The sequence below is a fragment of the Boleophthalmus pectinirostris genome, unplaced genomic scaffold (genome assembly GCF_026225935.1).
Source record: "Boleophthalmus pectinirostris isolate CB_2022bp ecotype Guang Dong unplaced genomic scaffold, ASM2622593v1 HiC_scaffold_9, whole genome shotgun sequence".
NCBI classification, from domain to species: Eukaryota; Metazoa; Chordata; class Actinopteri; order Gobiiformes; family Gobiidae; genus Boleophthalmus; species Boleophthalmus pectinirostris.
In genome coordinates this window covers 34,407,531-34,419,743 of record NW_026571541.1, presented here as the reverse complement: position 1 = coordinate 34,419,743, position 12,213 = coordinate 34,407,531, and the positions used below count along the sequence as shown (strand labels likewise).

At 44.0% G+C, this 12,213-nt stretch overlaps 1 protein-coding gene and 1 long non-coding RNA gene across 3 annotated transcripts in view; both read right to left on the bottom strand.

The window, feature by feature from the left end:
* The window catches only part of LOC110171932 (dehydrogenase/reductase SDR family member 13-like), a 43,524-nt gene that overhangs the window by 2,945 nt on the left and 28,366 nt on the right, over positions 1 to 12,213 (bottom strand). The window contains exons 1-3 of one of the 2 annotated variants that reach the window (XM_055166757.1): positions 10,238 to 10,617; positions 5,436 to 5,554; positions 4,506 to 4,629 (exon numbers count right to left, since the gene is read on the bottom strand). In XM_055166757.1, coding sequence (XP_055022732.1) covers positions 4,506 to 4,629; positions 5,436 to 5,554; positions 10,238 to 10,364 — 370 coding nt within the window. In that variant the 5' untranslated portion in view covers positions 10,365 to 10,617. Of the gene's footprint in view, positions 1 to 4,505; positions 4,630 to 5,435; positions 5,555 to 10,237; positions 10,618 to 12,213 lie in introns of those variants that run through there. The other variant, XM_055166758.1, reaches the window with a different exon arrangement.
* LOC129412637 (uncharacterized) lies at positions 7,937 to 9,163 on the bottom strand. The gene is made up of 2 exons (XR_008633771.1): positions 8,915 to 9,163; positions 7,937 to 8,556 (listed from the first exon to the last, which is right to left on the bottom strand). It is a non-coding gene; the product is annotated as an uncharacterized LOC129412637 (long non-coding RNA).

The following is a 12,213-nucleotide window of genomic DNA, read 5'->3' as shown; positions in this document are numbered from 1 at the left end:
TTTCTGGTCGGAATCGCCAACTACCTGGACAAATATTCACTTTGACGATATCCACAATGACTTGGTGGAAACTCCTGGGCCATTCACAGCAGAAAAGATGAAAACCTCCAAGAGTCTCGATGTGTTGTTGAACTTGTTGGAGTCCACGGTTTGTTAGGATCTTCTACGTTTGCTCTGCGAATGTTTGAAAGCCGTTTAATTCACCGTTAGCGGTTCTTTTCACTCGGAATACGAAAAAGACGTTTTCCTTCTGCCGCGCTTCTATTTGTGCATCCGATAATGCAGCAGGAATTTACCATTATCGGGGATAAATACGCGAGGTTACGCACTGTGTTTGACCGTTATCCTGTTTCTTGTTTCTGACCAAAATATTTCCCAGCAGCAACGCGGGCTTTTAATAACAATGACATCAGCTGAAACTCACCTATACACTAGATGGTTTGCAAGAAAGATTTCAAACAGGGCAGATGGGCAGGGTCTCGGTCTATACAGAGCAAACGACAGATGCATAATACAGCCCAGCTCAACACTGTTGATCCTGATGACAGAACCAGGTGAATACAGGTTACACAACTTTAACCAGACAAAGCACTGGGCTGAGCAGGATTGTGTTTGGCTGTGGCAGAAGCAGGGCAGAGGGCGAGTGTGTGTCATGAAATAAAGCAGCCCGTCTCACCCCTGACTGCACAAAGAGACTGGACTGGTTTGTGATTAATATCTCTATAATTACAGAAGAATCTTGAAGACAAACAGTGACAAAGCATTCTTAGTCGGTCAAAAGTAACAAAAATCAGATACTAATCAACTAAAAGTAGTACTTAAATACTCATTGGAGGAGGTATCCAATATTAATACAGGATGAATCTTTCCTGAAAAGCTTTAGCTGTATCAGAACAAATAAAAGAGCACATAGACTATACCCGGGGTGTTCACACTTTTTCAGCATGTGAGCTACTTACAAAATGACCAAGTCATAAAGATCTACCTAATACAAAGCCAAACAAACTGCACTGAAACACTCTGTGCCCCTTTTCTGGACCCTCACCCACAGTTTGAGAACCTCTTCTTTAAGAGAACTTCCTCTGGCACTTTACACAAAACTGTGAAAAAAGTGAAGGAAGATTTTTAAACCTGTTTTTTAAAGTTCCAAACTGGAGTTACATTCTTTTCTGGTTTTGCAGTGATATTTACCAGCTTCTGCACGTTTACCAAACCAAACACACATCGTGACAAACACAGATGCATTTGTGCACTTTTGTTAGACAAACTTCAGCCAAATGTGGCAGTAGGTCTGTTCTGTAGATCCGCTCTATGCTGTAGACCTGCTTTGTGCCAACACTGGAACACAAATTTAGACTGGTTTTTGCTTCACGTTTGGTCTTGCTCTTCTAATCAGCCGCACTGTGGGAGGGGCTTGTGTTCGCTGTACGCAGGAAGGAGCGAGAGCGTGAAAAGGCGAGGGGCGGCGTGCTGACGTGAGGCAGATGAACAGGTAGGATGTTTAGGAAGTTGAACCTGCCCTGTGATGCACGCTGGTACACGAGGGCACACGCTGTCGCAGACGAGCCGTGCGTAGGGAGCGTGTGTGTTTGTGATGCGCCGTAGAGTCTCCGCGGGTTTCAAATGAGCGCACAGGCTGCACTGAGACGCCCCACACGCTCCTGCACCCGCTACAAGTTTATTACCAACAGCAGCGGCCGGAATGAAATATGATCACACTTGTTGAGTGTCAGACCTCGAGTGAGAGACAAGACCGAGTCCAAACACGAGTCTGAGACGAGACACGGCGATCTACCCACACGACCTTGGCGATCGACTGGTAGATCGCGATCGACGTATTGAGCACCCCTGGACTATACTATACGCTAGGGATGTAACAATATCCAAATCTCCCCGTACGATATTATCACGATATGCATCTCAAGGTACGATATTCATTGCGATATTCTGAAGAAGCTACTGTACTGTATTTTTCAGGCTATAAGTCTTACTTTTTGGGGGAAATATATTTTATAAAATCAGGGACCAGGAACCTACATTTTATTTTGAAAGGCAAGTTTTAGTAAAAACAATAGAAGAGAGAACAACAGACTGATAACGTCACATATGAACAGTTCTTCAGATAAATATAACATAAACAACAGAACAAGTTTACCAAACTCTCCATCTCACTCCAAATCACTAAATCCATTGAATCCATTGAATTCTTCATCCTCATCCTCCACGCAACTTCGATTCTCACTGAAGTCCAGACTTTGTCCATCCATCCAATTACTCGCCCAGTTGCCATGAGGCTGTGTTCTCCATCTCCGCTTTCTGTCAGTCCCTTACGAGTTTCTCACTCACTCCAACCTTTCTTTCTGCTGCTCGATTAATGTTTTCTGCTGCATATTTTTATGACTTGCAGCAGGACAGCGGCTCTTTCTGCAAGAAATGTGCAGAAAACTGATACACAAGCCTAGAGCCTCTTGCGGCTGTCAGTCTGAAAATTGTAATATATAAGTCACACTCAAATATAAGTCACTGGTAAATGTAGATAGGACACTTTTTTTGCTTTTAAAATATCATGACAAGATTTTGGTGTGAATTATTTCCATAATAATCCCAAGAATTCAAGTAAAAAACATATTTCTTCATGTTGTCTGCACTGAAATGAATCATGGGATATGTAGTTCCTGATGTTTATAAGCTGTTACTGCTATAAAACCATGGATTTAAGCAAAAGAACTTGTGATTCAATATATTGTGACAGTCCACGATATTATTGTGACTTTTGACGATACAATATCACGATATTTCGCTTATTGTTACATCCCTACTATACACCCATGGACCACCCTGGAATCTACCTGGACCACTGAGGGATTACACAGATATAAATCCACATGGGAATAGAAAATACCAGTTTGTCAAAAGCCTGATCTCGTTAGATCTGAGAAGTTAAGCAAGGCCCAGGCCTGATTAGTACTTGAATAATACTAATAATAATGCATCAGTTTTATACAGCGCTTTTCTGGACACTCAAAGACGCTTTATGGAGCATTATTCATTCACTCGATACACGGTGGTGATATTTCCAGGAGCCTGACACTTAGTCTACCTTCAGACTGCAGCCTGAAGTGACCCAAATCCGATTTTTTGGCCCTTATGTTCCTGTATCTGATCTTTTGATGACAGTCTGAACGACACAGATTTGATTTTTTCAAATGTGACCCAGGACACTTGGATATGTGGTCCTAAAACCGATACATATCCGATCTTTTGACATGCAACTTCAGTGTGAACGGCCAGGTCACATTCATCCCACCTACACGTCACAAATGTACACAAACATTATTCTCGTCACACGTTTCTTTCTACGGATGTTGTTGCCACTGCCCCCACAAAACACCACGATCAAAAACCTCGTCCTTGTCAATCCGTGTGTCATTTGTTCATTAGTTTTTCAATATAAAACCAAAAATAAGAAAACGAAAACACAACAGTTTTCTTCATTATTTGTCTCCAAAACCAAAATGAAAAAACGGATAACGATTTGTTTTTTCAAGTTTTCGATTTTGTGTTTAAATGAAGAATTCCCGTTTACGTGACTTACGTGACTGCGATGTCGGACTTTTGTGCTGCATTCGGACTGAACCAGGACTGATCCAGGTCCGGGACCACACCGGGACCAGACTGGGACCAGGGCGGACTCCGAGCTTTGACTCTGAGTCTCCGCGGGGTCCAAGCCTCAGCTTCAAGCTCCGGCTCTGCTGTGGGCTCTGAGCCTCGGGTTTGGTCCCAGTCTGGTCTCGTTTTCAGTTCTGATCTCAGTCTTGGTTCAGTCTTGAAAGGCGCTATATAAATGCAATCAATCAATCAGTCCGTATGCAGTGCAAAAGTCCAGCATCACAGTCACGGAAGTCACGTAAACAGGAAACGGCCATTATCGTTTTTTTTCCATTTTTCATTTAAACACAAAATCGAAAACTGAAAAAAATAATCTTTATCTGTTTTTTCATTTTGGTTTGGGAGACAAATAAAGAAGAAAACTGTTGTTTTTACATTTTCTTATTTTTGGTTTTATATTGAAAAACGAATGAACAAATGACGCACGGATTCTTCTCTTTCTCAGTCTCCTCCTTTAAACAAATAAGTTGTTCATGTTCTGCTTCGGTACGACAGCGACTTTAAAATCTCCAGGTGCTCAATGCTGCGTCCATCTTTAGGCAACTTCTGTAAACCCTGAACACACTCGCTCCAGTGCACATGCGGGACACTTTTGGGGCGTTTAAAGTTCAGACTGGAGTCACATACAAGTCACAATTAGTTGGAAATGTGAACAACCTCGAGAAAAAATCTGATTTGACAAAAAAATCTGAATTGAGCATTAAACCCTGCAGTCTGAACGCAGCCTAAGAGACAGTTCAACGATTACAAACATAATGAATAATGAAAAAATACATGAAAACACAATACAAATCCCACATTGAGACGGCAGAATAGTGAGTGTGTGAGAGTCTGACCTGCGTTGTTGATGAGAAGGTCCAGTCTCGGTTCGGATTTGAGGAAGTTTTCGGCGAAGTCTCGGACGGACTTCAGACTGGACAAATCCAAAGGCATGAAGACGACGTTTGAGCTTCCACTCTCCTGGAGCAGAACACAACACAGGTTCAACCGAAGTGACAGAGGAACACGAGAGGAAAAAGACGAGATAAAAAGTGAAACACGTCTCCTGGATCCTGCTCGAGTGACCTGGAGAGCATCAGTGTTCTTCTGCAAACACGTTTACACAAACTGAGAGCACAGAGAGAGACAGAGAGACAAAAACCTCACTGAAAAAGAGGGAGAAAGAAAAAGAAAAAGAGAGAGAGATGAAGAGTGAATAAGTTTATGTCGTCTTCTCACACACACTTTAGGATTTCCCAAAGCGAGAGAATTAAAGAACGAAGGAGTTAAAGAATTAGAATGTTTGATTATGAAAAAGAGAGAGGGAGAGGAGGATAGAAAGGGATATAGAGAGATGGATAGAAAGAGAGAGGGAGACAGAGAGAAAGAGTGAGGGGGAGTGAGAGAGTGATAGAGAGTGAAAAAGTTGTATTAAAATTTGAGTAAATTTCACTTGACAAGCAAAATGATCTGTCATGGAACAAGACTTTTAGTTCTTAAAATATGAAAATACATCTTGCTGCACTGAAAATAAGAAACAAAATCTATTGTTGCTTGTAGATAATTTGACTTGTCAAGTTGAATCGACTCAAATAAAGTCAAATGTTCTTATTTTAAGCCATTTTAACTTATCTAGATATTACTTTTTGCAGTGTGCAGCCTCGTGTAATTGAATAAATGTGAGGCAGAGATGTTTAATGTCACACTGTGGAACATTAAAAGCAGAGCAGTGACATCTCCATGGAAACAGGCAGGTGAGTGAATGAGGTGAGTGAATATTTTGAGACCTTCTTGACGTCGGACACGGCCGCCTCTCCTCTCTCTCTGCTCCGACACGCCATGATCACCCGAGCGCCGCGTCTGGCCAAGTCCACCGCCGTCCTCTTCCCGATCCCCGTGTTACTGCCTGAGACGAGGAAGGAAAATCACACGAGTTATGGCCAGGAATGTTACACAGTGTGGCTTTAAAAACTAAAATCTATCTATCTAGCGTTTATTTCAATACGGGGCCTTCTCTGCTTAGAAGAACATTGAAATATATATATATATATATATATATATATACTTTTCTGGACTGAGATGTTCTGTTGTTTTTCCCAGTATCTGCTGTAGTCTCTTCCAGTTTGGGGGTTACAGGGTGCTGGATTTGGGATGGAACTCTCCATGCAGGTCAGGAGCTTTCGTGTCTTAACATCTGTGGTCTGTATCTCCTCCTTTGGCCAGCTTACGATTCCTGCAGGGTATCTGATCTGGGATACCAAGGTACTTGTAACTGTCCTCAACGTCTGCTATTGTTCCCTCTGGGAGTGACACCCCCTCTGTGTGGACGACCTTCCCTCTCTTTGTCACCATCCTGCTACATTTCTCAAGCCCGAATGACATCCCAATGTCTGTACTGTAGATCCTGGTGGTGTGGATCAGTGAGTCGATGTCTCGCTCACTCTTAGCGTACAGCTTGATGTCATCCATGTAGAGGAGGTGACTGATGGTGGCCCCGTTTCTGAGTCGGTATCCATAGCCAGTGCGATCAGTGATTTGCCTGAGGTGTTCAGACCTGTGCAGAACAGTAGTGGGGACAGTGAGTCTCCTTGGTATATGCCACATTTGATGGACACTTGTGCAAGTGGCTTCCCCTTGGCTTCAAAGGTGGTTTTCCACAACCGCATCGAGTTTGCAATGAACGCCCTTAGAGTCCTGTTGATATTGTACAGCTCCAAGCACTCAGTGATCCATGTGTGTGGCATTGAGTCATAGGCTTTCTTGTAATCAATCCAGGCAGTGCACAGGTTGGTCTTACGGGTTCTGCAGTCGCGGGCGACTGTTCAGTCAACCAGGAGTTGGTGTTTGGCTCCCCTGGTGTTTTTGCCGATGCCCTTCTGTGCTGCGCTCATGTATTGATCCATGTGCCCACTTATCTTAGCCGCAATGATGCCTGACATGAGCTTCCATGTTGTGAAGAGACAGGTTATTGGCCGATAGTTGGATGGGACTGCACCCTTTGAGGGATCCTTCAGGATCAGGATCGTACGCCCTTGGGTGAGCCATTCAGGGTGAGTCCCATCCCTTAGCAGCTGGTTCATTTGTGCTGCCAGGCGCTCGTGGAGGGCAGTGAGCTTCTTTAGCCAGTACGCATGGATCATGTCAGGGCCCGGTGCGGTCCAGTTTTTCATACCTGAGACTCTTCCCTGGATGTCTGCCACTGTGATGGTGACTGGATTCTGTTCAGGGAGGTTGCTGTGGTCTTCTCTCAGATCCACCAGCCACTGTGCATCGGTGTTATGTGATGCCTCCCTTTCCCATATGCCTTTCCAGTACCTCTCAGTCTCCAGCCTTGGTGGGTCTGCTATGGTGTTATTACCCTGCCACTGAGCGTACACTTTCTCCGGTTGTGTTGCGAACAGCCGGTTTATTCGTCTGGCCTCGTTATCTCGTGTGTACCTCTTTAGGCGGCTGGCCAAGGCTTGGAGACTTTGTTTGGCAGTTTCGAGTGCTTCAGGTATGGGGATCTGGCTGTACATCTTGGGTACTTGCTTTTTCATTGCACCTTTCTGGGCCTCTGACAGTTGGCTCACTTCTCTCCGTGCCTCCTTGATTTTAGCCTCTAACCGTCTTTGCCATGGTGGGTATCGTATCGCATGGCTCCCATGGTTGCTCTTATAGCCCTACACATCTAGGATCACTGCTGCTGAAGTGTTTATCAGCTCATTGGTTTCAGTGATTGTTGTGGTAGGGATCACTGTCAGTGCTGCATTCACATCGTCTAGGAGACTTTCAGATGGTACTTCACTTAGCCTCTGTAACTGGCATCGTAACTGAGTTTAAAATTTTTTGTTAACAACTTGAAAGAATATCACAGGTTTAACTTGACCCTGTTGGAGTGTAACTCTTTCCTACATTCTGATACTTTACTTATTTCAATAGTTCCTCTAGTTTCTGAATAAGAGACATTTGAATGTCAAAAATCTGCCCCCGTTTCCTTCCTCCGGACCCTTCTGTCACAAACTTTCTTGTTCATTTGTTTCGTGGGTTTGTGTTTGTGTTTTTGCCATGTATAAATTTGTCTCTGCGCTTGTGCAAATGTTTCTCGTTTTGTAAATTTCGTTTTTCATTTGCAAATGTGTTTTAAGAAACTTGGAATTCATTTTTCAAGATGTAAATGTGTATTTTAAATGTAATTTTATTTTCAAACTTGTTAATGTGTGTTGTAAACGGACCGAGTTTACACAATTATGTTATTATAAATTGTAGCTACTCTGGTTTTCTTCGCAAGAAAGGACTTCACGCTTCGTACTGATGATCATGTGTGTCAAACTTTATTCCCAGTAATCTTCAACTCCATCAACACATTGAAACACCATGAAAACTAAAATAAAGACACTTTTTTTTCTCACTTATTACCATGAAAACAAATATACTGACATTATCGTCAGTTACATAAACAGTGTTGGGAAGGTGACTTTTAAAATGTATTCCCCTACAGATTACATATCCCAAAATGTACTTTGTAACGTAATCCATTAAATTACTTAAAGTGAGTAATGTAATCTGAATACTGTGGATTACTTGATTTGCTGTAGAGAAGCAAAGACGAGGAAATCTTCACATAAGAACTTTTGTCTGCTAAAAGAAAATGAAAAGCCCAGACTTTACTGAACCAAATTAAAAATATTATTGTTAGAAGACGAGGAAACACGTCCACGCAGCAGGATTTAGTCCTGTTAAATCCTGTTTTAGTCCTGTTTTAGTCCTGATTTTAGACCCGTTTTAGTCCTGGTTTTAGTCCTGTTTTAGTCCTGGTTTTAGTCCTGTTTTAGTCCTGGTTTTAGTCCTGGTTTTAGTCCTGTTTTAGTCCTGTTTTAGTCCTGGTTTTAGTCCTGTTTTAGTCCTGGTTTTAGTCCTGTTTTAGTCCTGGTTTTAGTCCTGTTTAGTCCTTTTTTAGTCCTGGTTTTAGTCCTGGTTTAGTCTTGGTTTAGTCCTGGTTTAGTCCTGGTTTTAGACCGGTTTTAGACCTGGTTTAGATCTCATTTAGATCTAGTTTAAACCTGCTTTTAGTCCTGTTTTGGTCCTGTTTTAGTCCTGGTTTAGTCCTGTTTTAGTCCTGGTTTAGTCCTGTTTTAGTCCTGCTTTTAGTCCTGTTTTGGTCCTGTTTTAGTCCTGGTTTAGTCCTGTTTTAGTCCTGGTTTAGTCCTATTTTAGTCCTGGTTTTAGTCCTGTTTTAGTCCTGTTTTAATCCTGGTTTTAGACCTGGTTGAGATCTAGTATAGACCTGGTTTAGTTTCCGTGAATGAGTGGAATTACCGGGGGAGAAAAAAAAAAAGGGATATAGCTCAAAATGTGAAAAAAGGAAAATCCCTCTGTGTAATCCATTTATTTCACCAAAGTAACTGTAATCCAATTACCACTCACTGAAACAGTAACTGTTACCGAATACAGTTACTCATAATTTGTACTCTGATTACCTATGGTCATGAGCTCTGGGTAGTGACCGAAAGGACAAGATCGCGGATACAAGCGCTCGAAAATGAGTTTCCTCCACAGGGTGTCTCCCTTAGAGACAGAGTGAGGAGTTCAGTCACACGGGAGGAGCTCGGAGTAGAGCCGCTGCTCCTCCACGTCGAGAGGAGCCAGTTGAGGCTCGGGCATCTGTTCCGGATGCCTCCTGGACGTCCTCCCTCGGAGAGGTGTTCCGGGGCATGTCCCCACCGGGAGGAGGCCCCGGGGAAGACCCAGGACACACTGGAGGGACTATGTGTCTCGGCTGGTCTGGGAACACCTCGTGGTCCCCCCGGAGGAGCTGGAGGACGTGTCTGGAGTGAAGGAAGTCTGGGAGTCCCTGCTTAGGCTGCTGCCCCCTCGACCCGGCCCCGGATAAGCTGGACGAAAATGGATGGATGGATGGATGGTACATGTAATCTGTTACTCCCCAACACTGTTTAAAAATCATGTCCAAATCTTGTCTGGTCTCGTTTTGTGTCTTTAATCTCGTGTCTTGTCCCGCCCCAACGCACACAGAGTAAATAATGATTCCCAGAAATATAACTCAAGCAATTTACCATTGAAATATAATCATTACATAATTATTATTTGTTAATCCAGACCTGAAACCGGAATTCCAGCTGAGTCATGCCCTGTGAATGTGGACGACAGGTAAACGTCTATAGACACAGACGTTTGGCAGACGCTTACACTGCCAGTCAAAGGTTTGGACGCTTTTTCATTCATTTTCCTTTTTTATTTCCGTGATTATTCACATTTTAGATTCTCACCCAAGACAAAACTACAAAAGCAACAAGTGCAATCGAACTAACAAAAAAAATGACACTTCCAAAATAACTCAAAACATTTAAAAAAACAGCCACAATTTGCTCTGAACCCTGAAGGCACCAGATCAAGTTACAGGTGAGTTCTGTAGAGAGGCGAGTCTACTTTCACAATAGTAACACGAGCATTTTTGAGCAATTAAAATAAGTTTTATAAAAGGAACTATAGATACGTTTAATGCAATAAGATCTACTGTGAAATATTCCATCTAAAAGTTACACAGTGCGTCTTTAAATGCGTTAATTAAAGTTAAAATACTCGTAATTACCCGTAACTATGGCCGTCTTCCCGTGCAGTTTGACGTTGCTGGTGCATCTTTTTCCTTTCACTATAATCTCGTGGAAAACGTACGCAGCCGCGAGGAAAAGCCCTCCACAGATCAGAAAACACGACATGTCTGGAGGCGCGTGTGTTTCTGCAGATGCACTGAAGCCAACAGGGAAAGTCCACACGTTTTCACCGCATGTTTCCTCCGCCCACAGTGACTCTCTGGCACAATGTCAAATCAGATATGCAGGAATGTTAACACAATCCCTGTATCATTCATTCATTCGTTTTTCAAGACAAAACCAAAAATAAGTAAACGAAAAAACAACAGTTTTCTTCATTATTTGTCTCCAAAACTAAAATGAAAAAACAGATAATGATTTGTTTATTTCAGTTTTCGATTTTGTGTTTAAATGAAAAATGGAAAAAACAGATAACGGCCGTTTATGTGACTTCCGGAACTAAGATGCCGAACTTTTGAACCAGGACTGATCCAGGTCCGGGACCAGACCGGACCAGGACCAGACTGGGACTGAGACCGGGACCAGACCGAGACTGAGACTGGAACCAGACCGAGACTGAGACCAGGACCACACTGGGACCAGACCGGGACCAGGCCGGGACCAGACCGAGACTGAGACCGGGACTGAGACCGGGACTGGGGGCCAGGACCGGGACCAGACTGGGACCAGGCCGGGACCAGGCCGGGACCAGGCCGGGACCAGACCGAGACTGAGACCGGGACTGAGACCGGGACCAGGCCGGGACCAGGCCGGGACCAGGCCGGGACCGAGACCGGGACCAGACCGGGACCAGACTGAGACTGAGACCAAGACTGAGACCACACCGGGACCAGACCGAGACTGAGACCAAGACTGAGACCGAGACTACACCGGGACCAGACCGAGACTGAGACCGAGACTGGGACCAGGCTGGGACCAGGCCGGGACGAGACCGGGACTGAGACCGAGACTGAGACCGGGACCAGACTGAGACCGAGACTGAGACCGGGACCAGACCGGGACCAGACTGAGACTGAGACCAAGACTGAGACCAAGACTGAGACCGAGACCAGACGACCCGAGACTGGACTGGACCGGAACTGAGAGACTGAGACCGACTGGGGACCAGACTGAGACGAGACCGAGACTGAGACACCAGACCCAGACCGGAGGCTCAGAGCCCACGGCAGAGCCAGAGCTTGAAGCTGAGGCTCAGAGTCAAAGCCAAGAGTCCGCCCTGGTCCCGCCCTGGTCCCGGTGTGGTCCCGGATCTGGATCAGTCCTGGTTCAGTCCGTATGCAGTGCAAAAGTCCGGCATCACATTCACAGAAGTCATGTGAACGGAAAACGGTCGTTATCCATTTTTTCCATTTTTCATTTAAGCACAAAATCGAAAACTGAAAAAAACGGCTCATTATCTGTTTATTCATTTTGGCTTTGGAGACAAATAACCGTTGTTTTTTCATTTTCTTATTTTTGGTTTTATATTGAAAAATGAATGACACACGGATTAAACACAACTGCACGACTCAGATACTTTTACTTTTTCGCGGATTTCACCTATCGCGGGTTATTTTTTAGAACAGAACCCCCACGATAAACGAGGGACTGTATTGCATTTGTAAAGGTAATATTTTAATACTCGTCTCAGGGAAAATTCTTATGTTGTTTTTTTTACTTTGTGTGAAAATGAAAATAAAACGTTCCAAACAAAGACAAAAATAAATTGAAATTGAGCCGGATCTGCTTCCTGTTTACATATATTTTCATTGAACTCTACTGCAGTCCACACATCCTCTCGCTGAGCTCCCACAGTTTCTTGGCCGTGGCGTCGTCTCGTGCTTTGGCGTACAAGTTTCGGACGGTGCAGTTGGAGAAGTATCGTCCGCTCAGAGGTTCGAGTCCCGGCTGGAGAGCGCAGTGCAGCGTGGTCTGACAGCCCTGCTCCGGAGTCTTAAAGAAGAACCACCTCACC